This window comes from Papio anubis, chromosome 13 (assembly GCF_008728515.1).
Source record: "Papio anubis isolate 15944 chromosome 13, Panubis1.0, whole genome shotgun sequence".
NCBI lineage: Eukaryota > Metazoa > Chordata > Mammalia > Primates > Cercopithecidae > Papio > Papio anubis.
In genome coordinates this window covers 65,282,400-65,308,877 of record NC_044988.1, presented here as the reverse complement: position 1 = coordinate 65,308,877, position 26,478 = coordinate 65,282,400, and the positions used below count along the sequence as shown (strand labels likewise).

General features: G+C 36.3%; 1 protein-coding gene across 8 annotated transcripts in view; it reads right to left on the bottom strand.

The window, feature by feature from the left end:
- Positions 1–26,478, bottom strand: part of ZCCHC7 (zinc finger CCHC-type containing 7) — a 273,707-nt gene that overhangs the window by 83,503 nt on the left and 163,726 nt on the right. Inside the window, exon 2 of one of the 8 annotated variants that reach the window (XM_021927372.2) lies at positions 7,823–7,859. The exons of the other annotated variants lie outside the window; for them this stretch is intronic. Within the exon in view, the coding sequence (XP_021783064.1) occupies positions 7,823–7,859 (37 nt within the window). The remainder of the gene's footprint in view (positions 1–7,822; positions 7,860–26,478) is intronic. 8 annotated transcript variants of the gene reach the window in all.

Below are 26,478 nucleotides of genomic sequence, written 5' to 3'. Positions count from 1 at the left end.
ATAAACAGTGAGATATGACTGCAAAACAAAATTTTAACACCACCAAATATTGACCAGGAGGTGGGTAAGTAAGGACTCATATAATAATTCCTGCAGGATATTTTGCAAAGTCCAGTACAGTTGATGATTACCCTTACTGAGGATATCTAATAATACTACTCCAAGCTATACCCTCTAGGAGCAGGTGTCAGGACACTTTTTCTTAAAGGGCTATACAGTAAACATTTTAGGCTTGTGTGCCATAATGTCTCTGCTGCCAACTACACAACTCTACCATTATGGGCTGCAAACAGCCACAGACAATACACACACAAATGGGCATAACTGTTTAAAAGTTTTATTTATAAAAACAGAGGTAGTTGGCCGGTGGGCCAGTCTGTCAACTCCTGCTCTACTGAAACTCTCATATACATGCACCAAGAGATATGCAGAAGAATATCCTTAGCAGCTTTGTTTGTAACTGCAAAAAACTTTCAAAAATTTAAATGTCCATCAGTAAGAGAATGAATACATTGGTGGTGCAATCATACAACAGAATACTATACAGTAGTTTAAAAAGGAATGAATTACAGCTACACATATCAGCATAAAGGAAATCCTATGGGATGTAGAGTGCAGAGAAGTTTAGAAGAATATGTACAGAATAGTGCTATTTAAGTCTGCAAACATGCAAAATAATATTATACATACATAAATATACAGTAAAAGTATGAAGAACACGAGCGGGAAGACAAACTATACTGTTAAGAGAAGAGAAAAAATAAAAAGCAAAGAAGTGATTGATTTCCATAAATGTCAGGGTGATGAATATTCATATATATATGAAAGAGGGGAGGAATGAAGTATGTGGTGGAGAGGGGATGTGCATCAGCAGTACTGTCCAGGTCCTTTTTTTTTTTTTTTTTTTTTTTTTTAACCACACAGCTTTGAAACATGTAAAGGGTCCTATTTCTTGACCCGGGTGATGGTTACATAGGTGTTCAATTTATAATTTTTCTTACACGTTTTATGTATATATTTTATACCAACTCCCCAACTCATAGGAATAATAAACACTAAATTCAACACACTTTACAGGGTAAGAGAAAGTTAAAGTGAATGAGAAAAGATTAAAAAGCCAATTTATTGGCTAAACAAAAAGATAAATCCCGTTTACTGGTCAAATCACCAGGCCCAGCAGATATTTACGAAATAAATAATAAACTTTAATATTTCTGTTTCTTCTTCAGATCTTCTGATACAAAAAGGTATAGTAGATAAAATCATTAATGACACTTCCCCTCTGTATAATGTCTGTGTTCTTACTCATTCACTATTTTGGAAAACTTCAAACATATGAAAGTTGAAAAAATAGTATAATAAACCCCCAAAGTTTCAGCTTTAACAATTCTTAATTCACTGCCAATCTTATTTCATCTGTATCCCTACCCACTTACCCGTGTCCTCTACTGAACTATTGTTAAGCAAAACATTTTATCTGCAAAAATTTCAGCATGCTATGTCTAAAAGATAAATAAGGGCTGGGCACAGAGACTCACACATATAATCCCTGCAATTTGGGAGGCTGAGATGGGCAAATTACTTGAGGTCAGGAGTTTGAGACCAGCCTGGCCAACATGGTGAAACCCCGACTCTCCTAAATATACAAAAATTAGCCGGGCATGCTGGCACATCCCCACAGTCCCATCTACTCAGGAGGCTGAGGCATGAGAATTGCTTGAACCTGGAGAGTGGAGGTTGCAGTGAGCTGAGATTGCGCCACTGCACTCTAGCCTGGGCAACAGTGCAAGACTATGTCTCAAAAAACAAACAAATGATAAATAAGGACTCTTTTAAATGTAACCATAATACAATGTCATATATTTAAAAACCAACAATAACTAATCAGATGTTCATCAGTGTTCAAATTTCTATAGTTATCTCATAAATATATGTGCTTTACAAGATCCCAAAAAGGTCCATTGCAATAAACTAAGTCTCTGAATCTATGGTTTCCCCCTTCCATATTTCTTCCCTTCAATCCACCTCCCTCTTTTCCATGCAATTATTTGTTAAAGAAGTAATATCCTGTAGAGTTTAAAACATTCTAGATTTTGCTGATTGTATTTTCATGAGATAGTCCTTGTATTTCCTATAAACTTGTAGTTGGATCTAGAAGCCTGATTGTATCTAGATTAGATTATTTTTAAAATTTGGAAATAATACCTCTAGGTAAGCACTGTGTTCTCTGAAGTGGCACAATGTCAGGTGTCTCTTTTTGTCAAATAAGCAGCCATCGATAATTCTTTAAATCCATTACTTCATTAGGTTGCAAAATGTTGGTGTTCAAACCATTCTTTTTTCATTTGTTAGCATCAATACTTCTTAGGAAAAATTCCCCCTCATACGGGTAACCAAACATTCTGTTTTTGGGTACCCTGAGGTAGAGTTCATATAATTGACACTATATATCAAGGGTTTCTTTTAAGAATTCAAGTCACACAGAAAGAGTCATCTCTGTTTCTTCAGAATGAACAGAAATTAAATTAATGGCTCCTCCTCTTCTACTACTACTTTATATATATATTCGTATATATATATATTCGTATTTCTGGGAACTATTTTCAGTGATGGCCTCTTTAAAGGGAGATTGTGGGAACAGAAAAATTGTTATTTTGAAACATTAAAATTCCCTAGGAGATCTTTTCTTTTTTTTTGAGACAAAGTTTCGCTCTTGTTTCCCAGGCTGGAGTGCAGTGGCGCAATCTCCGCTCACTGCAACCTCCACCTCCCAGGTTCAAGCGATTCTCCTGTCTCAGCCTCCCAAGTAGCTGGGATTACAGGCATGTGCCACCATGCCCAGCTAATTTTGTATTTTTAGCAGAGACGGGGTTTTGCCATGTTGGCCAGGCTGGTTTGGAACCCCTGACCTCAGGTGATCCACCTGCCTCGGCCTCCCAAAGTGCTGGGATTACAGGCATGAGCCACTGCGCCCAGCCTCCTAGGTGGTCTTTTCAATGCTAAGACTTTATGTGTATGTAGTGTATCTGAGTCTTTTCTCATGAAAATGCCAAGAACTTGACTCTGATAATATCCATTTAATATTAGGATATCTCAAGGCCCAATCCTAAGCTTGCTTTTCTATACCAGCACCGCCCAACAGAAATGTAATGCAAGCCATTAATGTGAGATCAGTAATTTTAAATTGTCTAGTAGTCACGTTAAACAAGTAAAATTAATTTTAATAGTATATTTTATGTAGCCCAATATAGCTAAAATATTTTAACATGTAATCAATGTAAAATATTATAAGTAACATGCTTTACAGCCTTTTTTCAGTCTTTAGAATACAATACATCTCAATTCAGACCAGACACACACGTAGTTAATGGCTACCAAATAAAACAACAAAGCCCTCTATTTTCCTCAGATAACTGAAAACCTAAGTTAGCTTGCCTATTTATGCTTTTGATTCACAGATAAAACTCTTGACCTGACCACTCAAACTCAACTGCCCAGGTGCCTCAAATGCATCTTCCTAAAACTGATCCCTTCTGAGTATTTCCTATCTTTGTATATGCAGGGCACAATCAGAAATCTAGGAGTTGTTTTTGTCTTTCTCTCCCTCATCTACCATAAATAATTCCATACCAAGTTCTGTTGATTTTACTTTAAAAAAATTATAATTCAGTTATAGTCTTTCTTCACTGTCACCTCAGTAACCTAAGATAACAATATATTATATCACGCCTAGAATTTCTTCTTTTTTTTTTTTTTCTTGAGACAGAGTCTCAGTCTGTTGCTCAGGTTGGAATGCAGTGGTGCAATCATGGCTTACTGCAGTCTCGATCTCCCTGGCTCAAGCGATCCTCCTGCCTCAGCCTCCCTGGTAGCTGGGACTATAGGCATGCACTGCAACACCCAGTTAATTTTTAAAATTTTTAGTAGAGATGAGATCTTACTACATTGCCCAGACTAAACTCCTGAGCTCATGTGATCTTCCTGCCTCAGCCTCCCAGTAACCTCTTAACTGGTATTTCTGCATGTACTACAGGCCCTCTCACCATTCTCTTTCCTGAAGCTTAGCTATCTTGTAACAAAGGGAATCTGATCCTATAACCCCTGCTTCATATACTTCATTAGCAACTGCTCTAAAAATAATGTCCAAAACCTTAACATGGCCTACAATGCCTGAAATTTCTGATCTTTACTTACTCTTCCAGCCTTATCTTGCCCTACTTGCTCTCTCTCACACTCTTAACTTCAAGCCACAATGGCCTACCTTCAGGACAGCAAACAAATCTTCATCTCTTCTAGCAGACGGGGTGCACATATTATTTCCTTGGATCAAAACACTCTTCATCTCACCATTTTAACTAGTTAATTCTTTTGGATTTCAGCTTAAACGTCACCATAAAAGCCTTCCTTGGCCTCCATAGTATGTTAGAATATACACTCTCATACCACTGTTTTATCTTTTCCTTATAGCAGTCTGAGTCACTTCTTATCCCTAACCTAGCATACAGTAGTATTCAATACATTTATTGAAAGACCAAATGAATAGAGTACTGAAGGTGATGGTACCCTATTCAGAATTAAATGCCGGAATTAACAACAATAAATTTTCACAGCAAAGAACAGCATTAGCCCCTGGGAAAGAGTAGAAATTTTCCTTTTTTTTTTTTTCTTTTCTGTGAGGACAGGGCTCAAGAGTGCATTCATGACTTTTGAAGTTTACTACTTTCTGTTTCTTTGCAAATAAACACCTGATAGTTCTGGAACTTCTGCATACCTTATTGGCCAGGTAGAGAAATCTGGTAGCGAGTAAAATCTAATTATCTTATAATAGTAGTTGGTTTTGAGAGCACATTAGAGATACCAAGGGCTTTCACAAAAAATTCACGCAGAATTTGTTTTGTATTAGGCTCTGTGTTAAGCACTGTGGGGAACAAAAAATCTGAAACACAGTCCTTGCTCTGAGGAACTTCCAATCAAGTTAGTGATGGTACTTGAATGGCATTATAAGAAATGCTAATAGGGCTTAGAGAAAGACAAACTTGGGTTGATGTGATCACAGAGGAAATCTTCAACTTTAAGAAGATGCAGGCAGGGCCCAATGGCTCACATCTGTAATCTCAGGTCAAGGTGAGAGGATCCCTTGAGCCCAGGAGTTCATGACCAGGCTGGGCAACATGGTGTGACCCTGTCTCTACAAAAAATGAAAAAATTAGCTGTGCATGGTAGTCCCAGCTACCTAGGAGGCTCAGGTGGGAGGATCACTTGAGCTTGGGAGGTTGAGGTCGAGGCTGAAGTGAGCTGTGATCATGCCACTGCATTCCAGGCTAAGAGACAGAGCAAGGCCCTGTTCTCCCCTGCCCCACCGCCAAAAAGGAGATAGAGATGCAATTTCATTAATAGAAATCATAAATATAAAGAGAGAAGAACACTTTCAGCAAGAGGGAATGCTAAATACAAGTGACAGAGAATTCTGTTCTAGGGCTGAGTACACTGTTTTGACTAGTAAACTAAGAAGATTCATCTCACCTTAATCCTTAGTTCTGTCTCTAAAGATCAAAATAGGTCATCAGAATACATAATCAAAGACTTTTTATATTATACTAATTATCTTAGCCAAGAAATTATAATGATTAATAAACTTTGCAACCCATCTTCCAAAGCCTTTGAAACTGGGCCTGAATGGATAAATTAATTGTACAGGCATATCCCATGGACTGTATTCCAGGTAGGATACCTCTATCTCTCAATATAACATTTTTTTGACTATTTATACAGAAAAATTTAAATTTATTTCCCAAAAATTCAATATGCATGGGAAAAGTCTCAAGTTATCTTCCAACTAACACTGGTATAACATCAACATCACTGTTAGACATTGTTTGTTTTCTGAGACAGAGTCTTGCTCCACTGCCCAGGCTGGAGTGCAGTGGTGCAATCATTGCTCACTGCAGGCTTGATCATCCTGGCTCAAGCTATCCTCCAACCTTAGCCTCCCAAGTAGCTAAGATTACAGGTGTGCACCACTACACCTAGTTAATTTTTGTATTTTTTGTAGAGATGGAATCTTGCTATATTGCCCAGGCTGGTCTCAAACTCCTGGGCTCAGGCGATCCTCCCACCCTGGCCTCCCGAAGTGCTGGGATTACAAGCATGAGCCACCATGCCAAGCTGGTAGACATTTTTAAAACTGAGTCTAGTGCCAACAACATGCTTAGCATCATAAAGAGACTATTAAAAATTAATAACAGCAGTGTAAAGCTCTATTTTTATATATTTCTAAAGCTCTATTTTAAAATGTTTTACTCTAAAGCATTAACCACTTTCTCTGATGATTTACCAAATCCTTTCTGTCAAGAACTTTATAGCTCTTTACACATCCCTAAATTTAAAAAAAAAAAAATTTACAGTTGTACTATGAGCTCCTCTGAGCTTCTTTTTTTTTTCCCCCCCTTTTTGTGGAGAACGGGGTCTTGCTATATTACCCAGGCAGGTCTCGAACTCCTGGGCTCAAGCTATCCTCCCGCCTCTGCCTCCCTGAGAGCTGGGATTATAGGCGTGAGCCACTGCGCCCGGCCCCTCTGAGTTTCATAGTTTGTCTGTAATAGTTCGTTCTTCCTTTGCCCATTTTGGCCATACCATCATTTCTTGATACCTAAGTGGCATGGTGTGCATACTCTTGTTAAATACGGTAATTAAACTTTACATATTAAGCATTTGCATTTGGGAAGCTCATTCTGTTTTCTTGGGTGAACTATATAAATGAGGTAGGTTTAGTTTAAAAAAGGAATTAAAGTTTTGTTTTTACCATATTGGTACAGTAAATACAGTTCCTACTCTTTTCTTTCTATGTCTGACCTTAAAGAAGTAGTAGGGCCGGGCGCGGTGGCTCACGCCTGTAATCCCAGCACTTTGGGAGGCCGAGGCGGGCGGATCACGAGGTCAGGAGATCGAGACCATCCTGGCTAACATGGTGAAACCCCGTCTCTACTAAACATGCAAAAAATTAGCCGGGCGAGGCGGCGGGCGCCTGTAGTCCCAGCTACTCGGGAGGCTGATGCAGGAGAATGGCGTGAACCCGGGAGGCGGAGCTTGCAGTGAGCCGAGATGGCGCCACTGCACTCCAGCCTGGGCGACTAAGCGAGACTCTGTCTCAAAAAAAAAAAAAAAAAAAAAAGAAGTAGTAGAAGTAGCATTATGGTAAGATCTTGAGGAAGAAGTAGGAATTCAAAATGCAGGGATTTAGAGAGGGGAATGAAGGAAGAGAAGATGGGTATCCCAAAGACAGAGACTGATTTGAGGATGAGAAAAGAGGTAGTGAAGTATCAAAGCCGGAATCATCCAGTTTGGCTCATGTGAAGGAGTGCTATGGATACAGGCTGAAAAAACAGACTAGGGCCAGCACTGAGGGGTGTCAATTCTAGGCTAAACACACTATCCTCAATTTTACAGGCAATAGGACACCTTTGAAAAAAGGTCTTTGGAAAACAGAAAGCCATGATGAGACCTCTATTTTAGGAAGATCAGTCCAACAGCAACATGGAAGGAACTTAGAGAAGCTACGAGATGACAGATTATGTTTTGGTAAAGATTATGCTTTGGTAAGAGATAAGGGTTTCAACTACTGTGGTAACATGAGGACAGAAAAAGATACAAATACTACCTAAGTAGAACAAACAGGATTTGGCCACTCTCAGAGAAACATAAACAAGTCTTGGATAATATAATTTCAATCAAAACAAGCTAAAATCAGAAACTATTAAATAAAAACATGGCTAGAAACAAGTTGGCTGAACTGGAATGGGGATGGGAGGAATGACAAACTTACTTTCGTGATCTCTGACAGTGTCTCCTATTCGCTGATCCTAGGAAGTAAAGAAGAGTCCCTTTACTAGGAATCCTAGGATCCTAGGAAGTAAAGAATACTTTTCATCCTATAAGGTAGTCTCGTGATTTAAACTGGAATGTCTACTTACTTTTATTTTAAACTGAAAGCACGAAAAAGGAGAGGGCAAATGTAAAAGGATTCATTCCCATAATGTAAAAAATAAGTCATGTGCTTCTTGATCCTGTCTGCTGAAAGATTCCTTTCTCAAGAGTATTATCTAGGGAAGAGATTCATAATTGCTAAATGGATAGATGTAGTTCTTAACCAGGAGGAAGAACATCTGTTTTCTCTCCTGATGGGATACAGGTTTCCTAGGCTACAAAATTTATCATCTACCCTACACTGCCATACACATACATAAATTCAGAAGTACAGACTGAAATGCAAGAAAACATAGATCTAAGCTTGCTTTTTCACAAGCTAACTCCTAAACATTAGAAGGGCCTGCTCATACACTTCAAACATACAGCTTTTAACATCTCATTTTACAGGAAATTTTTACTTCTCTGATGAGAGTTCAGGTTTAACTGCTATGGAGAGAACCACAGAAAACAGCACACAGAAGGTTGCCTAAGCAACATAAAGTGAGGCATATAAAAAGACCTGGTTACTGCTTGTAATTTACAGTGCTAGCTCTGTACTTATGAGGAAATACATCCTAAACCAATTATGTATCAAGAAAACTCGTAAAATAAAGACTAATATATTAAATGCCTACTTTTCCAGTCCTCTGCAATCTGGACTTAAGTTAGGAAGTCAAAATTTAATGAGGAAACAAATATTTAACTGTTTAAACTCTGCTGTGGTGTGTATACAATACACAATAAAAAATGCAGTGGGATACATAAAAGTTGCACAATTCTCTGCCCTCCACAAAAAAAGACTATTTAAAAGATCTTCATCAGTACACAGGTTTGATACATTAATGTAACTGGTTGATTATGAGAAGAAAAATCAAGTATTCCATTAAGTCTGGTTTAAAAGACACTGTAATACCTTTTTGCGTTTTGGGAATGTCATATATTTTTTAAAAATTAAATGCATTTTACTTTATAAGTAATATCATTTACATCTGTATGCCATTTAATGGTTTACAAAATGCATTTAATATTCTTATTAATGTTTAATTTTCACAAGCATCCATTGTAGGAATATTACCTCCACATTATAAAGGAGAAGTGGGCAAGTCTGTCACACAACTAGTAAATGACAGCAAGGATTCAAAATCAGGTCTTGAAAGGTTTAAACAATCTCAACACCAAAGACAAGCAGAGATATTATTAGTTTAAGATCTTAGAAATGTAATGCATATATCAAATTAAAGAATCCTGGACACTCATTTATCCATGGTTACCAAGTTCAGGAAAGGTCTTGGTTGGAGGAAGAAGTGGCACATGCCCTGACCTTGTTGTAAATAACTTCTTCCTACAATTTGGATGTTATTTTCATGTTTTCTACATTTAAAAGTTACTTTTAAAAATTTGCTTCATAAGTAATTTTAAAGTATTGATTAGGGTCTTAAAATCTATCAAAACTGAATTGATTGGCTGGGTTTTCTGTCTTAACTTGAAAAAGGAAAAGTAATTCTAGCTAACTCAAGAAGAAATTTCCATATATCCAAATCTTTGCACCCCTTCCCCAAATGTGTGTAGTGTACAATGAAATTTGCCACGTGAAAAATAATTACATAAAATTGTCTAAAAAGTAAAATGACTAATAAATGAAAAAAGAGGCCTGATGTCTTCTAGTCTTTTGTTCTTAACTGTAGGATATTTAAGAGGATATGCAATATTAGTATGCTTCCTTAGTAAATAATGAGTTATACTGAGTTACTAAAATATATATGAACTTTAGAAACAACATATCATAAAAAGTTTTCTAGGAATCTTAATAGAAATAGCAACTAGTAGCAAGGTACAAATATAAATGGGAAATACAATGAAAACCACAGGGTTTTTTTTTTTTTTCATTCCTTCCATTTTAAAAATACAAAATATGAGAGTATATAGAAGGATCTCCTGGTAAATAACAGGAAAAGGCTGGGACAAACTGCTACTTTCAACAAGAAAGTAAGATTCTAAAATTCTGGTATTAAAGTTTTGTTAAGCACCATAATTGATGCAAATCCCATAGGTCCCCAAGTCTAGAGTCTAAAATAAGGATGGGCTTATAAGAAATAGGACTTGAAGAATAGAGAATTAAAAAAATAAAAACATAAGCACTGGTTTTAAGAAGAATCATCGGTAAACTCATGTACAACATGAATTATTAATAGTAGAGAAAATCTGATGCTCATCTTTAAGAAAGTATGTAAAAAAAATCTATGAAAAGAAAAAGAACATCTTGGGTAATCCACTTATTTAAGATAGTTCTGAAAATCTCTTTTCCCCAAAGTGAGCAGACAAACTAAGAAACATCTTCTAAGTAAATCTCAAGAATTTAGTAAACAAGGGTGGCACAAAATTTGTCCATTAAGACTGAAGTAATGGGGCAAAAATCTCGGGTGGATAGAATGCCTACAAGAACATGGGAGAAAAAAGATGACTCATCTTTTCTGTCAACAATGTCTTTTAAGAGATGAAAAGTAAGGAGCTACAGTGGAGCTTTATACTACAGTGTCACAAAATAAGATAATGTTAAGATCAAAGATGATTAAAACATCCGTTTATCTGGCAAAATGTATGATTTTCCCTGGTATCCACTGGGAGTTCTGGAAGGCATAGATGACCAGGAGAGGGCAGCTCACCACTGCAGCTGTGAGTAAACTGTGAAGATGCGAATCCCTTTCTCTGCCAACAAGGGGACACTATACTTACATATTTTTTGAACAGTCAACTGGTAAAGAAGATACTGCCATTAAAAAGTCAAAACCACACATAAAGTATAATAGTATAAGTTATTGCAACAAGTAACTAGTAAGAAAAATTGATAATCAGAGTTCATAAAATAAGATGATGCCAAAGTTCCTGCCCCTCAGATAAACTGAATATATAGCTAGCAACTATAGTCATTATGACTATGTTTACTATCTTTTTATACTTCAGTATACTTTTTGTAAATAACTACTTTTCTTAGAGTTTATCTAAATTTTCAGTTATCCAATCTCTTTACCAAAATTAAAAAAAAAACAAACCCACCTTTTTGTACTAACCAAGTTCAAAATTCGGCACACTTTCTCTTGGATCATGTGCAACTTTGAAATATGTTCTACTTATGATCTGTATGTTGCCAGCAAAAACATACAGATTGCTATTGTCAACCACAATCCAATGGAGCTGCTTTGTTATCATCAAAAGTATAAAAATGGGAACTTTTCTACAATGAGGAGACTCTATAGACTGACATAATTTCTTCCTTATAGGCTGAAATCTTTCACACAATGAATGTGCGGATAAAACAATTTGAGCACCCAGAGTCATAGTTCTCATTTACTAAGACCTCTGGTTCCTATTAACACAAGAATCAGAAGACAAGTTATTAGACTACAAATCTCAAAATTTATTTTCATCAGTATATTACTTGCTGCTTAGATGTTTACCTTGACGAAAATTAGGAGGAAAAAACTGAAAAAGAACAAAAACAATACTGATTACATAAATGGTTAAAAGGTAATTGCTTAATTTTGGAATTTCACTTCCTTGTGAGTTTTTCATTTGAAGTTTAAGGCAGTACTTCCAAGCCTTTTTCATTTCATAGTGCTCAAGGAAAGATGTTTATAGAGCACATTAGGGCAAATGGAGCAGGGCACCTTCAGAGACAACTGACCCAGAAGCTCCTGCCAGGCCACCCTGAGAACACAAGGAATCAGTATCTTGCTCACCATAACTTATTTTTGCAATGGATGTGGCACATCAGTTAGGAAGTGATAATGTAAATATCTTTGGCCAAGGTTAAGAGGATAAGAGGAGAATCAAACAGTAACTCCAATTCTAGTTCATTGAAGATAGCATTTTACAGCATAGAAAGCACACTGTGGGAAGCAAAGAAGTGGCTGAGTGCAATCTGGGGTCTGTGTGTTGACTTTGATGACTTTACCTTTCATATACATTGCTTGTTTCAACTCTTGTCCATTTTACCGAGGACAAAAGACATTTAGTTAGAGAAACTTCCTCTAAAAAAAAATCTGTTGACGTTTTAAAGGAGAAAAAAATGACAAATGAGGCTATGAGAAACTTTTCTTGATTTTCTTCTTTAAAAATGTCTCTCACAGAGGTACAAGATTACAAGATTAATTAATTAAGCGGGACATATATCAACAACCACCAAAACTCTGGTTATCAGCATTGATAAACAGTAGGCCATATCAAGCAGCCAGTGGTGAGAGCTAAATAATAATCTATGATCCCTTTCCTTCAACAACAACAAAAAAATGGAGATCAGAAATAATAAAAATCCAAGTGGTAATTAAAAGAAAGATATAGAATAAAACACAGAAAACTAAATCAACAAGAGTATTTTGATAGAGCAGTTTGTCTGAACTCCATTTCAAAAGCCTTCCTCTTAGAACCCCAGTCAGATTTAACAGCTGCAGTCTTGGCTGCCAGGGAATTCAGCTTTCATAAGGCTCCTAGAGGAGCATCAAGTCTTACTAAGAAGGTAGCATGTTTTAAAACAAACTCACTGAGCACTTGCATGAAAACGACCATGTCTCTGCCCCTAATAACTATATAGGTCCCATTAAGGTCAAATAGTTCATCTTAGGGAAGTCCTGAACAGAGCCATTTAAAGGCAGTTTAGTACTTTTACTACTTCGGTAATACAAATGGGCAGAGTAAGCTTACTAGGTATGTAACTTGTGCAGTCACACATGGGCTTGCTCTCAGAAGGGGTCTCTACTTAGTTGAACGGTCCTTTGTCGCCATCTTGAAATTGTTAATGACTTCGAACTTGTACTCTGTAGATGAAGACTGGTGCGACAATGGAGCATGGAACAGAGGAAACATGTCAAGTGTCAGCATAGGCACTAAGCACCTGGACTGGCTGCCTGGGCCCAAATGTGAATACCTGGGACACATCTGGACAACACAGGGCACTCAAGGCAGTGGCCAGGACTGAGCCCCGATTGGCAATGGCAATGATGGCAGCAGCCCCAAGGAAGAGGAGTGGCTCAGCATTGGGGATATACAGTGGAAAGCCAAAGTACCCCTCTTCCTGGAACCTATCCTAACAGCATATGCGCAAATATTAACTCTCCAGCCTAAGGACCAGGACAGGAAGTGTTGGTGCCCAGAGAGTAAAACCTTTGTCAGCATATTATTGCAAAGTATCCAAGTCATGGCACCAAAAATATATCAGAATTCATCAAAGCATTTATAATCTCCAGTTTTATAAACCACTGTAATGGCCGGGCGCGGTGGCTCAAGCCTGTAATCCCAGAACTTTGGGAGGCTGAGACGGGCGGATCACGAGGTCTGCAGATCGAGACTATCCTGGCTAACACGGTGAAACCCTGTCTCTACTAAATACAAAAAACTAGCCGGGCGAAGTGGCGGGCGCCTGTAGTCCCAGCTACTCGGGAGGCTGAGGCAGGAGAATGGCATAAACCCGGGAGGCAGAGCTTGCGGTGAGCTGAGATCCAGCCACTGCACTCCAGCCTGGGCGACAGAGCAAGACTCCGTCTCAAAAAAAAATAAAAAATAAAAAAATAAACCACTGCAACATTGCAAACCAAATAGCAATAGCTTTAGAAAGAGAAATTGAATATAAAGATTGTCACATTTGGTTGAAAAGAACAGTATTTTCGTATGAGAACCAACTGTTTTAATGAAGAATCAACTGTTAATGAGAAGGATTATTTTAAATTTAATGTTTCCATGTACCTGAAGATATGATGTAGGATGCACAAACAGACACTCTGAATTATATACAGGTCATGAAGCCATTTGGTTTCTTGTACAACTTCCAAGTTACAAGAAACAGCAGAAAGAATATTTAAATACCACTGTATAAATTTGCACTTAGAATTAAATTTATACACAGAACTGATTTGTAAAGAGTTAAAGCTTTTAGAAAAATTGTTCTAAAAATTAGCTCTAGATGTTCTAAATTTAGATTTTGAAATAATTTATCAGAAATTTATCCTAATGTTGTCACAGCCTATAAAATGTTCTTAACAGTGGCATCAGTACAAGGACCCTCCTCAAAATCAAAACTTATCAAAAATATTTGTAATCTTGCATTTGCCAAACATAATTGACATTAATTCCAATTATATAAATTAAAAACAAAACTTTATGGAAGTATAAATTTTGATGACTAAAATGAATTTGCAGAAAAAAGAGCTAGAAAGTCATAATTAATCAAGATTTCAGTGATAAGGTATTATTTATTATCTTTTATAAAATCATGATACCCACAAACACAATTTTAAATTTGTATTGTTACTTATTTATTGCTATTAACTCTACCATGTTTTTCTTCCCAAAGGAAAAAAGCTTTAAACATTAGTACTCTTAACCGTACTTTTCCCCTTGCTTTTTGAACAAAGGCCTGCATTTCATTTTCATTCGCACTGTATCCCACAAATTGTGTAACCAGCCCCGACCATGAGAGGCTAATCCGAGTTTTTTTTGTTTTTTTGTTTTTCATTTTTTCTGCCACATGTTATAATAATCCAAGTTTCTTTTCCATGCTTGGCTATTGTCTTACAAAGCTCCTCTGCTTCCTGAAAGCCAACCTTAAACAGACATCCACACCCTACCTGTTGTGTCCTTAACTATTTTTCTAGCCACTTTTCTTTAACTTCTGTGCTACAATCCTACAATCCTGTTCTTAAAAGCCTGGGTTTTTAAACATCTATAATTTGTTTTTCTCTCCAATTCCTCCAATTTGTTACAAAAATATTGACAAGCCCTCAGAACAAACTTTTTTTTTTTTTTTTAAGAGACAGGATCTCGCTCTCTCACCCAGGCTAAAGTACAGTGGCACAAACAATCACGGCTCACTGTCGCCTCAACCTCACGGGCTCAAGCGATCCTCCCACCTCAGCCTCCCAAGCAGCTAGCTGGGAGACTACAAGTGTGTGCCATGCCAATTTTTGTATTTTTTGTGGAGACGGGTCCCATCATGTTGCCCAGGCTGCTCTGGAACTCCTAGCCTGAAGTAATCTGCCCGCCTCAGCCTCCTAAAGAGCTAGGATTACAGGCATGAGCCACAGCATCTGGCCCCGTAGAATAATTTTTAACTAATTTCTGTTTATTCCCTGTATTCATCCAGTCACTAAATCTTATCAGATCTCCTTTGATATGCCTCTTGAATCTGTGTCTTAACCACATGCTGACTGTGATCATCCTAGACACGATCCTGGAAACCTACTGTGAGGAGATATCTTATTTATCTCACATGTTCTCTTTATAGCAACTCATTTGATCCTTGTCAAACCCCTGTAAGACAGGGAGAGGAGGTGCTGATGTAAAAATGGTCCTATTTTATAACTGGAGAAATTGAGGAACAGAGACATAGTGCTCATCTCATTACTTTGAGCACTATGTCTCAAAGTAATGATAAAAGCAAACTGCTCAAAGGGGGTCTGATGAGATATCCTTCATTGCCCAGTGATACCTAGTCTCCTGAGTCCTTTAATTTGCAATAAAGCTTTCCTCTGATGAATTTCTCATCCAGGGCTTTTATACTTACTAACCAGAATACAAAGTATAGTTCCTAATCTTAAAATTTTAGGACCAGCTATACCACTTGCCCTAATAAGGTTTTAATCTTTGTGTTGCTATAAATACCTGAGGTTGTGAAATTTATAAAGAAAAGACGGTTTGTTTGGTTCACTCTTCAGCAGGCTATATACAAAAGAAGCATGGCACCAGCATCTGCTTAGCTTGTAGTGAGGGCTCAGGAAACTCAGAATCATGGCAGAAGGCCAAGGGGGAGTAGGCGAGTCACATAGTGAGAGACAGAGGTTAGCAGTTCTCAAATTTTTAAGTCTCAGGATCCCTTTACATTCTTAAAAATTGAAAGCCTCAAACAGCCTTTGTTTATTTGGTCTGTTACTATTAGTATCTTCCACACTAGACATTAAAACTAAAAAAAAAAAAATAGTTTTCCACTAATTTAAAAATAGAAAATAAATAAAAATGACACTTCTATGAAAAATCTATTTTCCAAAATAAGAAGAAATGAGAAGAGTGGCATTGTTTTGTATTTCTCAAATGTCTTTCCATATTTGACTTAATAGAAAATAGTTGAGTTGTCATATTTGGCTCTGTATTTAATCTGCTGTGATATGTTGTTCTGACTGAAGTATGTTCTGGGAAACCAGAATATGCTACCCCAAAACAGGAAGGTTGTTCTCCTGAAGGTAGTTTTGAAGGACCAGATGCAAGAAACCTCTCTGCCCTCTACTTGCCTAAATCAAGCCATAGATTTGCAAAGACAAAAGGTATCCTGCCCACCTCTCTACTAGGAGGAACAAAGGTTAACCACTGAAGACAACTTTAGCCTGGAAAGGAATCTATATTAATAAGCTTCGCCAACTAGCCTCTACCCGCCATATTGATTTGCCCTTCTACAATTTACTACTGCTACAGATTCAAAGTCCTTTTCCTCAGTCTTATATTATCTAAAAACTTGTTGTTCTTTGTTGAAAATGCTCTATTCAAAGCCACCTTGAAAACTACTAATTCCACGGGTATCTCCCATGTATATATAAAATATACATGTTAATAAACTTCTGTCTTTTGTTATAGGTGTCCATATCCAATTAAGAACCTATGAGGGTTGAAAAAAAAATTTTTCCCCTATAGTATGAAGATTATCTGGCATTATACAGTTATGCAGCTGAAAAATAAAATATTAATTCAATTGCTTTTTACCGTATCTGTGGAAACTGTTCTTTCACACTAGGCCAAAATTAGCACGTGATAGTTTCCTAAAAGTAAGTTACAATGTAAAATCTAAAATTGGTCTCTCTTGGACAGTGAATGAATTTTTCACCCATGCATAATTTTGTAACATAATGAATGGGTCATGTGGAAAATACTAGTTCACCGAGTTTTATTTTATGTGTATAGTACACTTCCTGTTTCATCATACAGAATATTCAAAGACATGTGCTAGAGTATTGAGGCTTAATAAAATTATTTGTATTACTTCAAGAACATTCCTAAGTGAAACTAACTAGTTTTTAAAAAAAACTACAGGTATGCAGAAATAACATATTGAATATTATTAGTAAGGTTTGATGTAATTGCCTTCATTCATTCTAAGGAGCCAGCAGTTTTACTCCTTACTCCTTACCATCAGTGCAAATGTCAGCACGCTGAAAAAGGTAAATAACTTCTTAGTATTATTATGAAAACAGATTTGACCTTGAAGAAAGGGACACTGAGAGGAACTAGAGACTCCCAGAGGTACACAGACCACACGATGAGAACTACCATTGTAGGCTGTTGGCTAGTATATAAAAAAAGAGTATATAAAGCTGCACCACACTTGGTGTGTATTTTTGACAATCTGGGGAAAAAACAAAGATCCATGACCTATCATAATTTATAAATTCTTCTGACTCATGAATCTGGATGGCAGGTTCTACAAGGCTGCTATTTGAAAGCTAGTAACCAGTCAGAAATGGCATTTTATTCTAGTTTCATCAGGTAAAAAGTAGAATGCTTATTAAAATGTCACCTGCTAATGTTGATCTGAAGAGGTCAATTAAAAATATCTGTTGGAAGAAAATGTGTGTTACATGGAAAGAAGTAAAGAAAAACCTGTTATACTGATAATCATTAATTTAGGATTTTGCAAAGACCTCAGGACAATTCCCTCAACACTGTTAAGAATCTGTGGCTGGGCAAAGAAGCTCATTCGTTTATTTTTTCATTTCTTGCATTCTAGAACCTACCACAAGTCATCTATAGTTCCATTTTGATAAAGTGAATCAAGACAAAAAGCTAAAACCAAATGATAGGTTACTCATGGGCTCCCAAAGGGCTGATAGAGCACTACCATGCTCATCCATTGATAGCTACTCAATTATTTATAATCTTTCCTGCCAAAGTAGCTGATTTCAAATGCTCAATGTTGGCAAATATTAAAATACAGTAGCCTTCCATTATTGGTGGGTTCACTTTCCACAGTTTCAGTTACCCATAGTCAGCTGCAGTCCAAAAATATTAAATGAAAATTCCAGAAATAAACAATTCCTAAGTTTTAAACTACATGCCATTCTGAGTAGCACGATGAAATCTTGCACTGTCCCCATTAGGATGTGAATCATACCTTTGTCCAGTGTATTCATGCTATATACCTGATCTACCTGTAAGTCATCTAGTAGCCATCTGGGTTATCAGATTAACTATTGAGGTATCACAATGCTTGTGTTCAAGGTCAGTAGTAGCCTAATACTACATTACAATGCTTACAATGCCTACATCATTCACCTCACTTCATCTCATAATTTCACATCAACACAAGAAGGGTAAGTACAGTGCCACATTCACATTAACTGACATTATGGTATGCTGTTATAATTGTTCTAGTTGTTCTCTTATTGTGCCTAATTTATAAGTTAAACTTTATCATAGGGATGTATGTATGTATAGGAAAAAACAATGTATATAGGGTTCAGTACTATCTGCAGTTTTAGACATCCACTGGGAATGCTGGAATGTATTCCTTAAAGATAAGGGTAGACTACAGTATAAACATCCAAGGAGGCTCTTCTGATACTAGTTATAAGGCATCAGCAGTGGCAGCAATGTGAGTAGTATTAGTGATTATTTGAACCATCAATTTACATGCATACCATATGTTACAGTTTTCCAAGTACAGGCTGAGTATCCCTAATCCAAAAAAAAAAAAAAAAAGAAACTTTTTGGGCATTAACATGGCACTGAAAAGAAATGTTATGCTCAACTTTTAAGTATATAACACAAATATCTCAAAATTTGAAAAAATCCAAAATCTAAAACATTTCTGGTCCCAAGCATTTTGGATAAGGAATACTCAACTCGTATGTATTTCACATACTTACTCTAATTTCATGAATGTAATAATTCTTAAAGTAGTAGAGATCATCTTTTTAAAGATAAGTAATCTTTTTATAGGTAAGTAATAAACACATATTAGCGGGCTTAAACCCAAACCTTCTGACTCCTTTTTTCAGTGTTCTTTCCTAGATTCTATCACTTGGAGCTCTCTAGTCATCGTCATCCCACTCTCATCTTTTCTTTTCTTTTTTTTTTTTTTTTTGTGGGAGTCTGGGATACTTAAAATAACAATGAGCCTTCTCAATTTTCCCAGATAAGATTCAAATCAATATAAAGGGTTAACAGCATTTTAAAAGTTCCCAACTCTTAGTAAATAAACATCAAAGGCTGCAATTTCCCATTAAAGATTACCATTTTTCTTATGTCAGCCAACTTTCAAAATTATTATCTTAAACTAAATTTATTCAGCAAGCATTTGAGTACCTCTTAAGTATGTTAGTTGGTATGAATATTGTTCAGATTAAAAAGCCTGCTAGTTTTCATAAAATGGAATTCACTATAACAAATAAATTGTAATTATTCTGGTTGTACCTTCTCATCCTAACTGCCATATGCCTGAAATATAGGAATAGACCTTAATTGACACCATCATTAAGGGGTTTTGCTAAACATTCCAATCATTAATGTTCTGGTAACACTCATATATTACTATTACTAACATAATAATGGAATCGAAAAAGGTTTTCGTTCATGTCGTAGAAAAATTTAAACAACTGGCAAAATTGAAATTAGTTTACTAGCTCCTGATTTCCAGTATAAAATTATAAGTGCACATATAATAATTTACATACTTAAAAATATGTGTTGATAGGACGGTTATAAAAGGATTATCTTTATAGAGTCAACTTTAAGTTGTATCAAGGAGGTAACATTCGTATCTATACCTGTGAATCATAAAAACAGTTTTGTTTTTTAATCTTCGTTGTGATGACACGTGATAACTACTAGATATGTAACATTTCCTCTCATATTCATGTTACCTGTAATGATTCAAAAACCAAAGTGATAGGAAGTCTCTGTTGAAGTTTAATGTAAATTTTTTTTTTTATGTGAATCTCCCTGGTCCCACTGTGTGTTTGTCACATGGTCAATTTAAATGAAAATACATGAAATGGAAATTTAAATTTGTTCTTTTCTTCTTCAAGGTCATTTGGTTTACCATGTGTTTCAGTCACATCTGTATCATGTGAATAGACGAAGAAAAAGTGGATTGGTAAATTAAAAATAATAAAGAACCATAAAATGCTGTAACTTCAATGTCTTAGACTTACCATGATTCATTAAAGAAGCGATGTAATTAAAATTTGCATTGACACTACAATCTTTATTCATAAATCCTGGTAAGTCAACCTCACCATAAGTGATACAGATGTATTTTTTCCCCCTAAGTCTTTTAGATGATCATATTATGATTTTCCTTAAAAAAAAAAAAAACAAAAACTATGATGATAAAAGATAAATTACTATTCTTCAGTTGTTCTTCAGGAAATAAAGGGAAATCACATTGTGTTGATTTTTTAATAAAAGTTCAATTTTCCAAAAAAAAGTTTTCTTGCCATATCTATAAACCTTTTAGAATCTAAGTTCTAAATTTTACTAGATTCATTAATTTTTGTGACAAATACTCTTATTTATGGGAATATGAGTTGTAAATGAAAATGACTCAGCTATATTTTAATGAAAGGAAGGAAACAAACAGCTCATTTTAATATAAATTTGAGATTTTTCAATAAAGGTCTGAAATTAATTTAGAGTCAAAACTATTAAGTGGGGGTATCAGAAGACATTTTAAAGCCTGGCTCCACTTGAAACACACCAATTTCTAAAAGTTACCTTTAACACAAAATAATTCCATTGGAGATTATTAGCTCTTAAATACCAGTGTTGGTATTACAGGATAGTATTATGTTTGTCCTCACTTAATGTTATCCCAACAGGTGAGAAAGTAGTAGTAAGTCAAAATCAGCTCTGGCTGACCTAAGGGTGACTTAAATTCGGTTGACTGGTAATCTAAGTTAATACAATAATTTGCAAAGTTATTATCATTTCACCTTGAATGTTAGTTACACTTCAAATTTCACTTTTACATTGAATAGAAATCTCCAAGCATTTTCCTCTAGTGATGGCAGGAGACTACTGTGTTTACATTTTGTATGTGACTATAAGTAATTTCTTAAAATATCCAGGGGACAAGAGAAAGGATGAAATTAAAAAATTCCAAAACTGGCATATGAAAATCATATTCAAAGTATATTAAGTATATTAAATTGAGACCAATGATTGTTATACTATTTTGGTTCTGGCTCATTTGGGATGCATATTTTTACTTTTGCCTTAGGCAAAACTTAAAGGTAGATTTCATAAATATTTGGGAGTTCTTGGTCACAACTCTGCACTCAATGCTATCTACTGTTTTCAGGTAAATGCTAACATATTTTAAAATAAGTTACTTAAAATCACAAGAAAAAAAAACTATCCATCTTGGGATATACTAGGGCAGTTTCAGAGCAATGGAAAATCAACTTACAGCTGTTCAAATGAGAAATATTATAATGTATTTTCATAAATCCAATTTATCCACAAAAATTTGGTATAGTTTATACCAAATCATAAAGCCTATCAGAGATATATTGTTAAATAATGGTATGTTTTCAGAAGGTTTTACAAAATTGTGAATTAAAATAAGTCTATGTTTTATATATTTAAAAAGGCAGGGAAAGAACAAAGGGAAGAAAACAGAAAAAACTAAATTAAAAACACTAATGTAAGCTAATACTGCTTACATACGAACATCAGGATGCCAAGGGACCCAATACAATCCTCAGTCTAACATTTTCAATGGCACAGCCTAGTGATCACACGATACTGGTGATACTCTCTAGTTACCCCTGGCAACCTTTCTCAACTGTAACGATGCTACCCTACAATAGCTTTCACTGGGCAGCTTTCTCTTCACTTAGCTGAATGCTCTGGGACCATCTGCGTCGGCAAGCATAAAAGGCCAGCCTGCCTGTGGGCCCGTCACTCTGAACACCACCTCTCTGACCCTGATTAAATACAACTTTCAATCCTTTTTGTCCTCCCTGTTGACTTCTCCTATTAAGGGAGCCCTCTGACAAAGAAAGCGGAAGAGTGGACTAACTGCCCCCAAGAAAGGTGATGTCTGATACTGCTCAACACAAGGATTAGCAAGCCAATACATAACAAAAGCAAGTTTTGGGGGAGGGGAGAGGTAAAGAAAAAAATGGTTTTAGCTAGAGCTTTGACTAATTCAGTAGGTACACAATTCAACAAATAGCTATACAAGAGGACTTCTTTGATAGAAATAACTATAGCAGAACAATAATTTGGAGAGATACCTTTCAAGATCTTGACATAAGACCATGACATTGACAAAAAAACCAGATATTTGTTTTCTACTTGATGTTTTTTAATTAAAAAGGAAACATAGTTGAGGACAGGAAAGATTGCTGAAAAAAATGAGAAATGAAATAAAATATAAATAAATCATAATTATACTTGTTTCATTAGAAAGTTTGCTTGGCTTACTGAACACATTGACATTTGAGTTTATATAAAGGTGGAAAACAATTCCAAAATACTGCAATCATTTTTGTAACTCATTATGCCTATACTGAGAGAACTTCAATTTGAAAAAACTGGTTTCACAAGATGAAGCCCTTTTAATAAAAAGAACACACTTTAAAACTTCCAAGTAGATGGAGGCTTGTCAATACCATCCACTTTTGTAAAGTAATCAGAACCCACCAATAGGTCAGCTGATTGAAATTACCACCTTTGATAAAACCACCACTTTAGAAAGTAACTCATAAGCTTTCCTGCCCCGATATCAGGCCAGCTAATAAATGAAAGATCTGCCTGGTTCAATCGACAAAGCAATTAAATAATGCAACCTCATAATATACCTTGAAACATTAATGAAAAAAATAAGTAAAAACCAACAAACTAAGGAACTCTTTTCAGAGCTACTTAAAAGTCTAAACTCTAAAGTAAAACTTGACTGTACCTTATTCAAGGAATGGCCAATAAGCCAAGAAAAGTCAAGTAACAGAGAGAAGAGAGGCCAGGCATGGTGGCTCACGCCTGTAATCCTAGCACTTCGGGAGGTAGAGGCAGATGGATCACCTGAGGTCAAGAGTTTGAGATCAGCCTGGCCAACATGGTGAAACTCTCTACTAGAAATACAAAAATCAGCTGGGTGTGGTGGCGGGCATCTGTAATCCCAGCTACTTGGGAGGCTGAGGCAGGAGAATTGCCTGAACCCAGGAGGCAGAGGTTGCAGTGCGCCGAGAATGCACCATTGCACTCCAACCTGGGCAACAGAGCAAAAACTCCATCTCAAACAAACAAACAAACAAACAAAGAGACATTGATTGATTCCTAGTATACATGAGACTTTCTGTGATAAAACTAGGAAAACTCTGGACAAACTGGGACAAGGTGATCATCCCAGGAGAGAGGCCACATATATAGAGAAACTATTCATGTGCTAAATACTGTGTTAGATTCTTTCACGGAACAATTCACTTACTCTTCACAACAACCCTATGAGGAAAGAATTTTTTAAATGAGGAAGTCTTGCTAACTATGAGGATAAATGATCTCTACAAGGCTGGACTATTTGAAGAATAGGAATCAGAATCTGACTGCTTATCTTCAAAGCCCATGTTTCTATCACAATACCATGTTGCCCTTCTAGGAGTTAGGTAGGAAGAGTGATGGAGCCATCATTTTCCTTCAGCACAAAATTTGGCAAACCTAGAAGGCCCATACTCTACACATCTCTGACTATGTTGTATTCCAAGAGAGCTACAGAGAAACAAAGCAGTGCTTGATTGATCAAATAAATTATGGTGGAATCTGAACTGATAGAGTGTTGAACACTTTAGAAAATCCATGTACTGGCTGGGCGTGGTGGCTCACGCCTGCAATCCCAACACTTTGGGAGGCTGAGGCGGGCAGATCAAGAGGTCAAGAGACTGAGACTACCCTGGCCAACATGGTGAACCCCATCTCTACTAAAAATACAAAAATTAGCTGGGCATGGTGGCGTGCACATGTAGTCCCAGCTACTCGGGAGGCTGAGGCAGAAGAATTACTTGAACCCAAGATGTGGAAGTTGCAGTGGGCCGAGACAGTGCCACTGCACTCCAGCCTGGTGACAGAGTGAGACTCCGTCAAAACGACAATAACAACAACAACAACAAAAAAAAAAAAAAAAAAAAGAAGAAGAAGAAGAAGAAGAAGAAGAAAATCTAAGTACAAAACATGCTGCTGGGAACAATTCTTTATTGCTGGATTTCCTGGCTTAATGGGGCTGGAATTGGCTCTTACAGAGAACGAGGTAAACCTGTTTGATACAGAGAATGGGATCAAGCGTAGAGAATAAGAACTGTATTCCAGAGCAGGATTCAGATATTCAGATACGGTACTGGAGAACATGACCATTCTCCCTTCTGAGGTTCTCCAATGTACCCAGTAATTCCTACTACTAAGATACTGCCACAACAGTAAATGGGATCATAGACTCACATCAACAAAAGCCCATTTTAACAAGCAAAAATTTGGTTGATGTAACCATCTCCCCACCTCTCCCACATTTCCCTTTTCTAAGGGAAAGGGATAATATTCAAGTTTATGGGAAGACGACGTTCTATAACAAAGAAACCAAAGAAGATACGAGATATACACAAGTAACTAAAATACTAATAACAAAGTTACACGTGACATCTGCATTGGGAATATGACAGACTGTTCTAAGAATTTTACATCATTACGTGTTAGAGTAAGTAGGAAAAGCTTTACAAAAAAAGTTATCAGTTGGGCTGGCTTTGAAGGCTGGTTGAATTTAGTTCTGGCAGACTGACATGAGACAAAGCATTCCAGCTAGAGGTATATGAGCAATGGCCAAAGTAGTAAAATCAGAAAAGTATTCAGTATATTGCTATAATCTAGCACTCATAATAAGCTTTTACTTGAATTATGACATGTTTATCAGTTTCATCATGGTGTCTTCAGGGATTCACATGAAGGCACCTAACAGGTTTTAGCTGTATGCAGCAGGTATCCACAACAGGCCTTTTCGCTGCCTTTCACTGAACATTCTAAGAGCTTCTAAGCACTTAGAAGGGTTGGGCACCCAGAGATCCCTGGCTCCCAAACATGTTATTGGGTAGAAAATCTGGATTAACTGAAGTTGTAGAGTCTAAAAGAGTATAAAAGAACATTTGTTTTAACTTCCCCGATACTACAGGAACCACTACTGAAACACTCCAGGCAAGAAATTAAAATAACTGCAATAATGTTATTTTAATTTCCAATTTTAAATTATTTTAATGTTTAAATAGATTGCACATCTAGAAGCAGGGTGGTATAATAGGAAAAGTTCTAGCTCTGAAACAAGTTGACTTTACCTTCTGAACCTGTTTGTTCAAAAATAAAATTAGGTTAATACCTGTTCTGACTACCTCCTCTGAGAACTGTAAGGGTTGTTTGAGAAAATATGTCAAAGTATGTAAATATTAAAGCATTATACAAATATATTCTACTGTCATTTATGCTGGCTTATATATAACACTAAAATTAATTTTTAACACATTCATACCTAGATAAAAGAGTTGAGAAACAACCGTATTTTGTTTTTTTTTCTAATAAATAGGAATAAATAGGCAATACTCCTCAGGTTTGTGACTTGTCTTAGTGTCAAGTGAAGAGATGAAGAATATATATCCTTGATTTCCAGCATTATTATTATTATTATTATTATTATTATTATTTTAACTTTTACTTTTTTGAGACAAGGTCTCACTTTGTCTTCCAGGCTAGAATGCAGTGGTGAAATCATGGCTCACTGCAGCCTTGACTTCCCAGGCTTAGTAGAGAACTACTTAGTTGGGACTACAGGCACATGCCACCATGCCCAGCAAATTTTTTTATTAGTTATTTTTCTAGAGATGGGGTCTCCCTGTGTTGCCCGGGCTGGTTTCAAACTCCTGGGCTAATGCAATTCTCCTACCTTGACCCTTCCCAAAGTGCTGAAATTAAAGGTGTGAGCCACTGCACCCAGCTCCCAACTTCATTTCTTATCAAAACCGGGCCAATGGCTTTGAAGCCTTAACGTCCTTAACTACTATACTGAAAATAATTTTCAGAAACAGTACAACATTCTGGTAACTGATACCATGGAACCTAGAACAGAGTAAGAGATGGGGTATTCAAGTTTTAAATAAACTGAATACATTTGAAAAATGGCGTAATTCCGATCTAAGTACACTTAAATGCAGTAAGGTTACTGCTCTCTCACTGAAATGGTTTTTTGCTCATTTCTCTCTCTACCCAAGTCCCTCTTCAAAGTTTTAATTTGTCACTCACTAGTGAGCAATGAGAGACTTTAGGAAAGTTACTTGATATCACTACATTTTTAAACCGGAAAACAGCAATAAAAATACCTACCTCTCCCTCACAAAGCTGTGAAGTGAGGTGTGAAAGGCTAAGTGAAAGAATATAAAAATCCACAAAGTACATTTACGTCCACTTATATATGTTATCTAAAAAATTTGAACTCACAGAAGTAGAGAG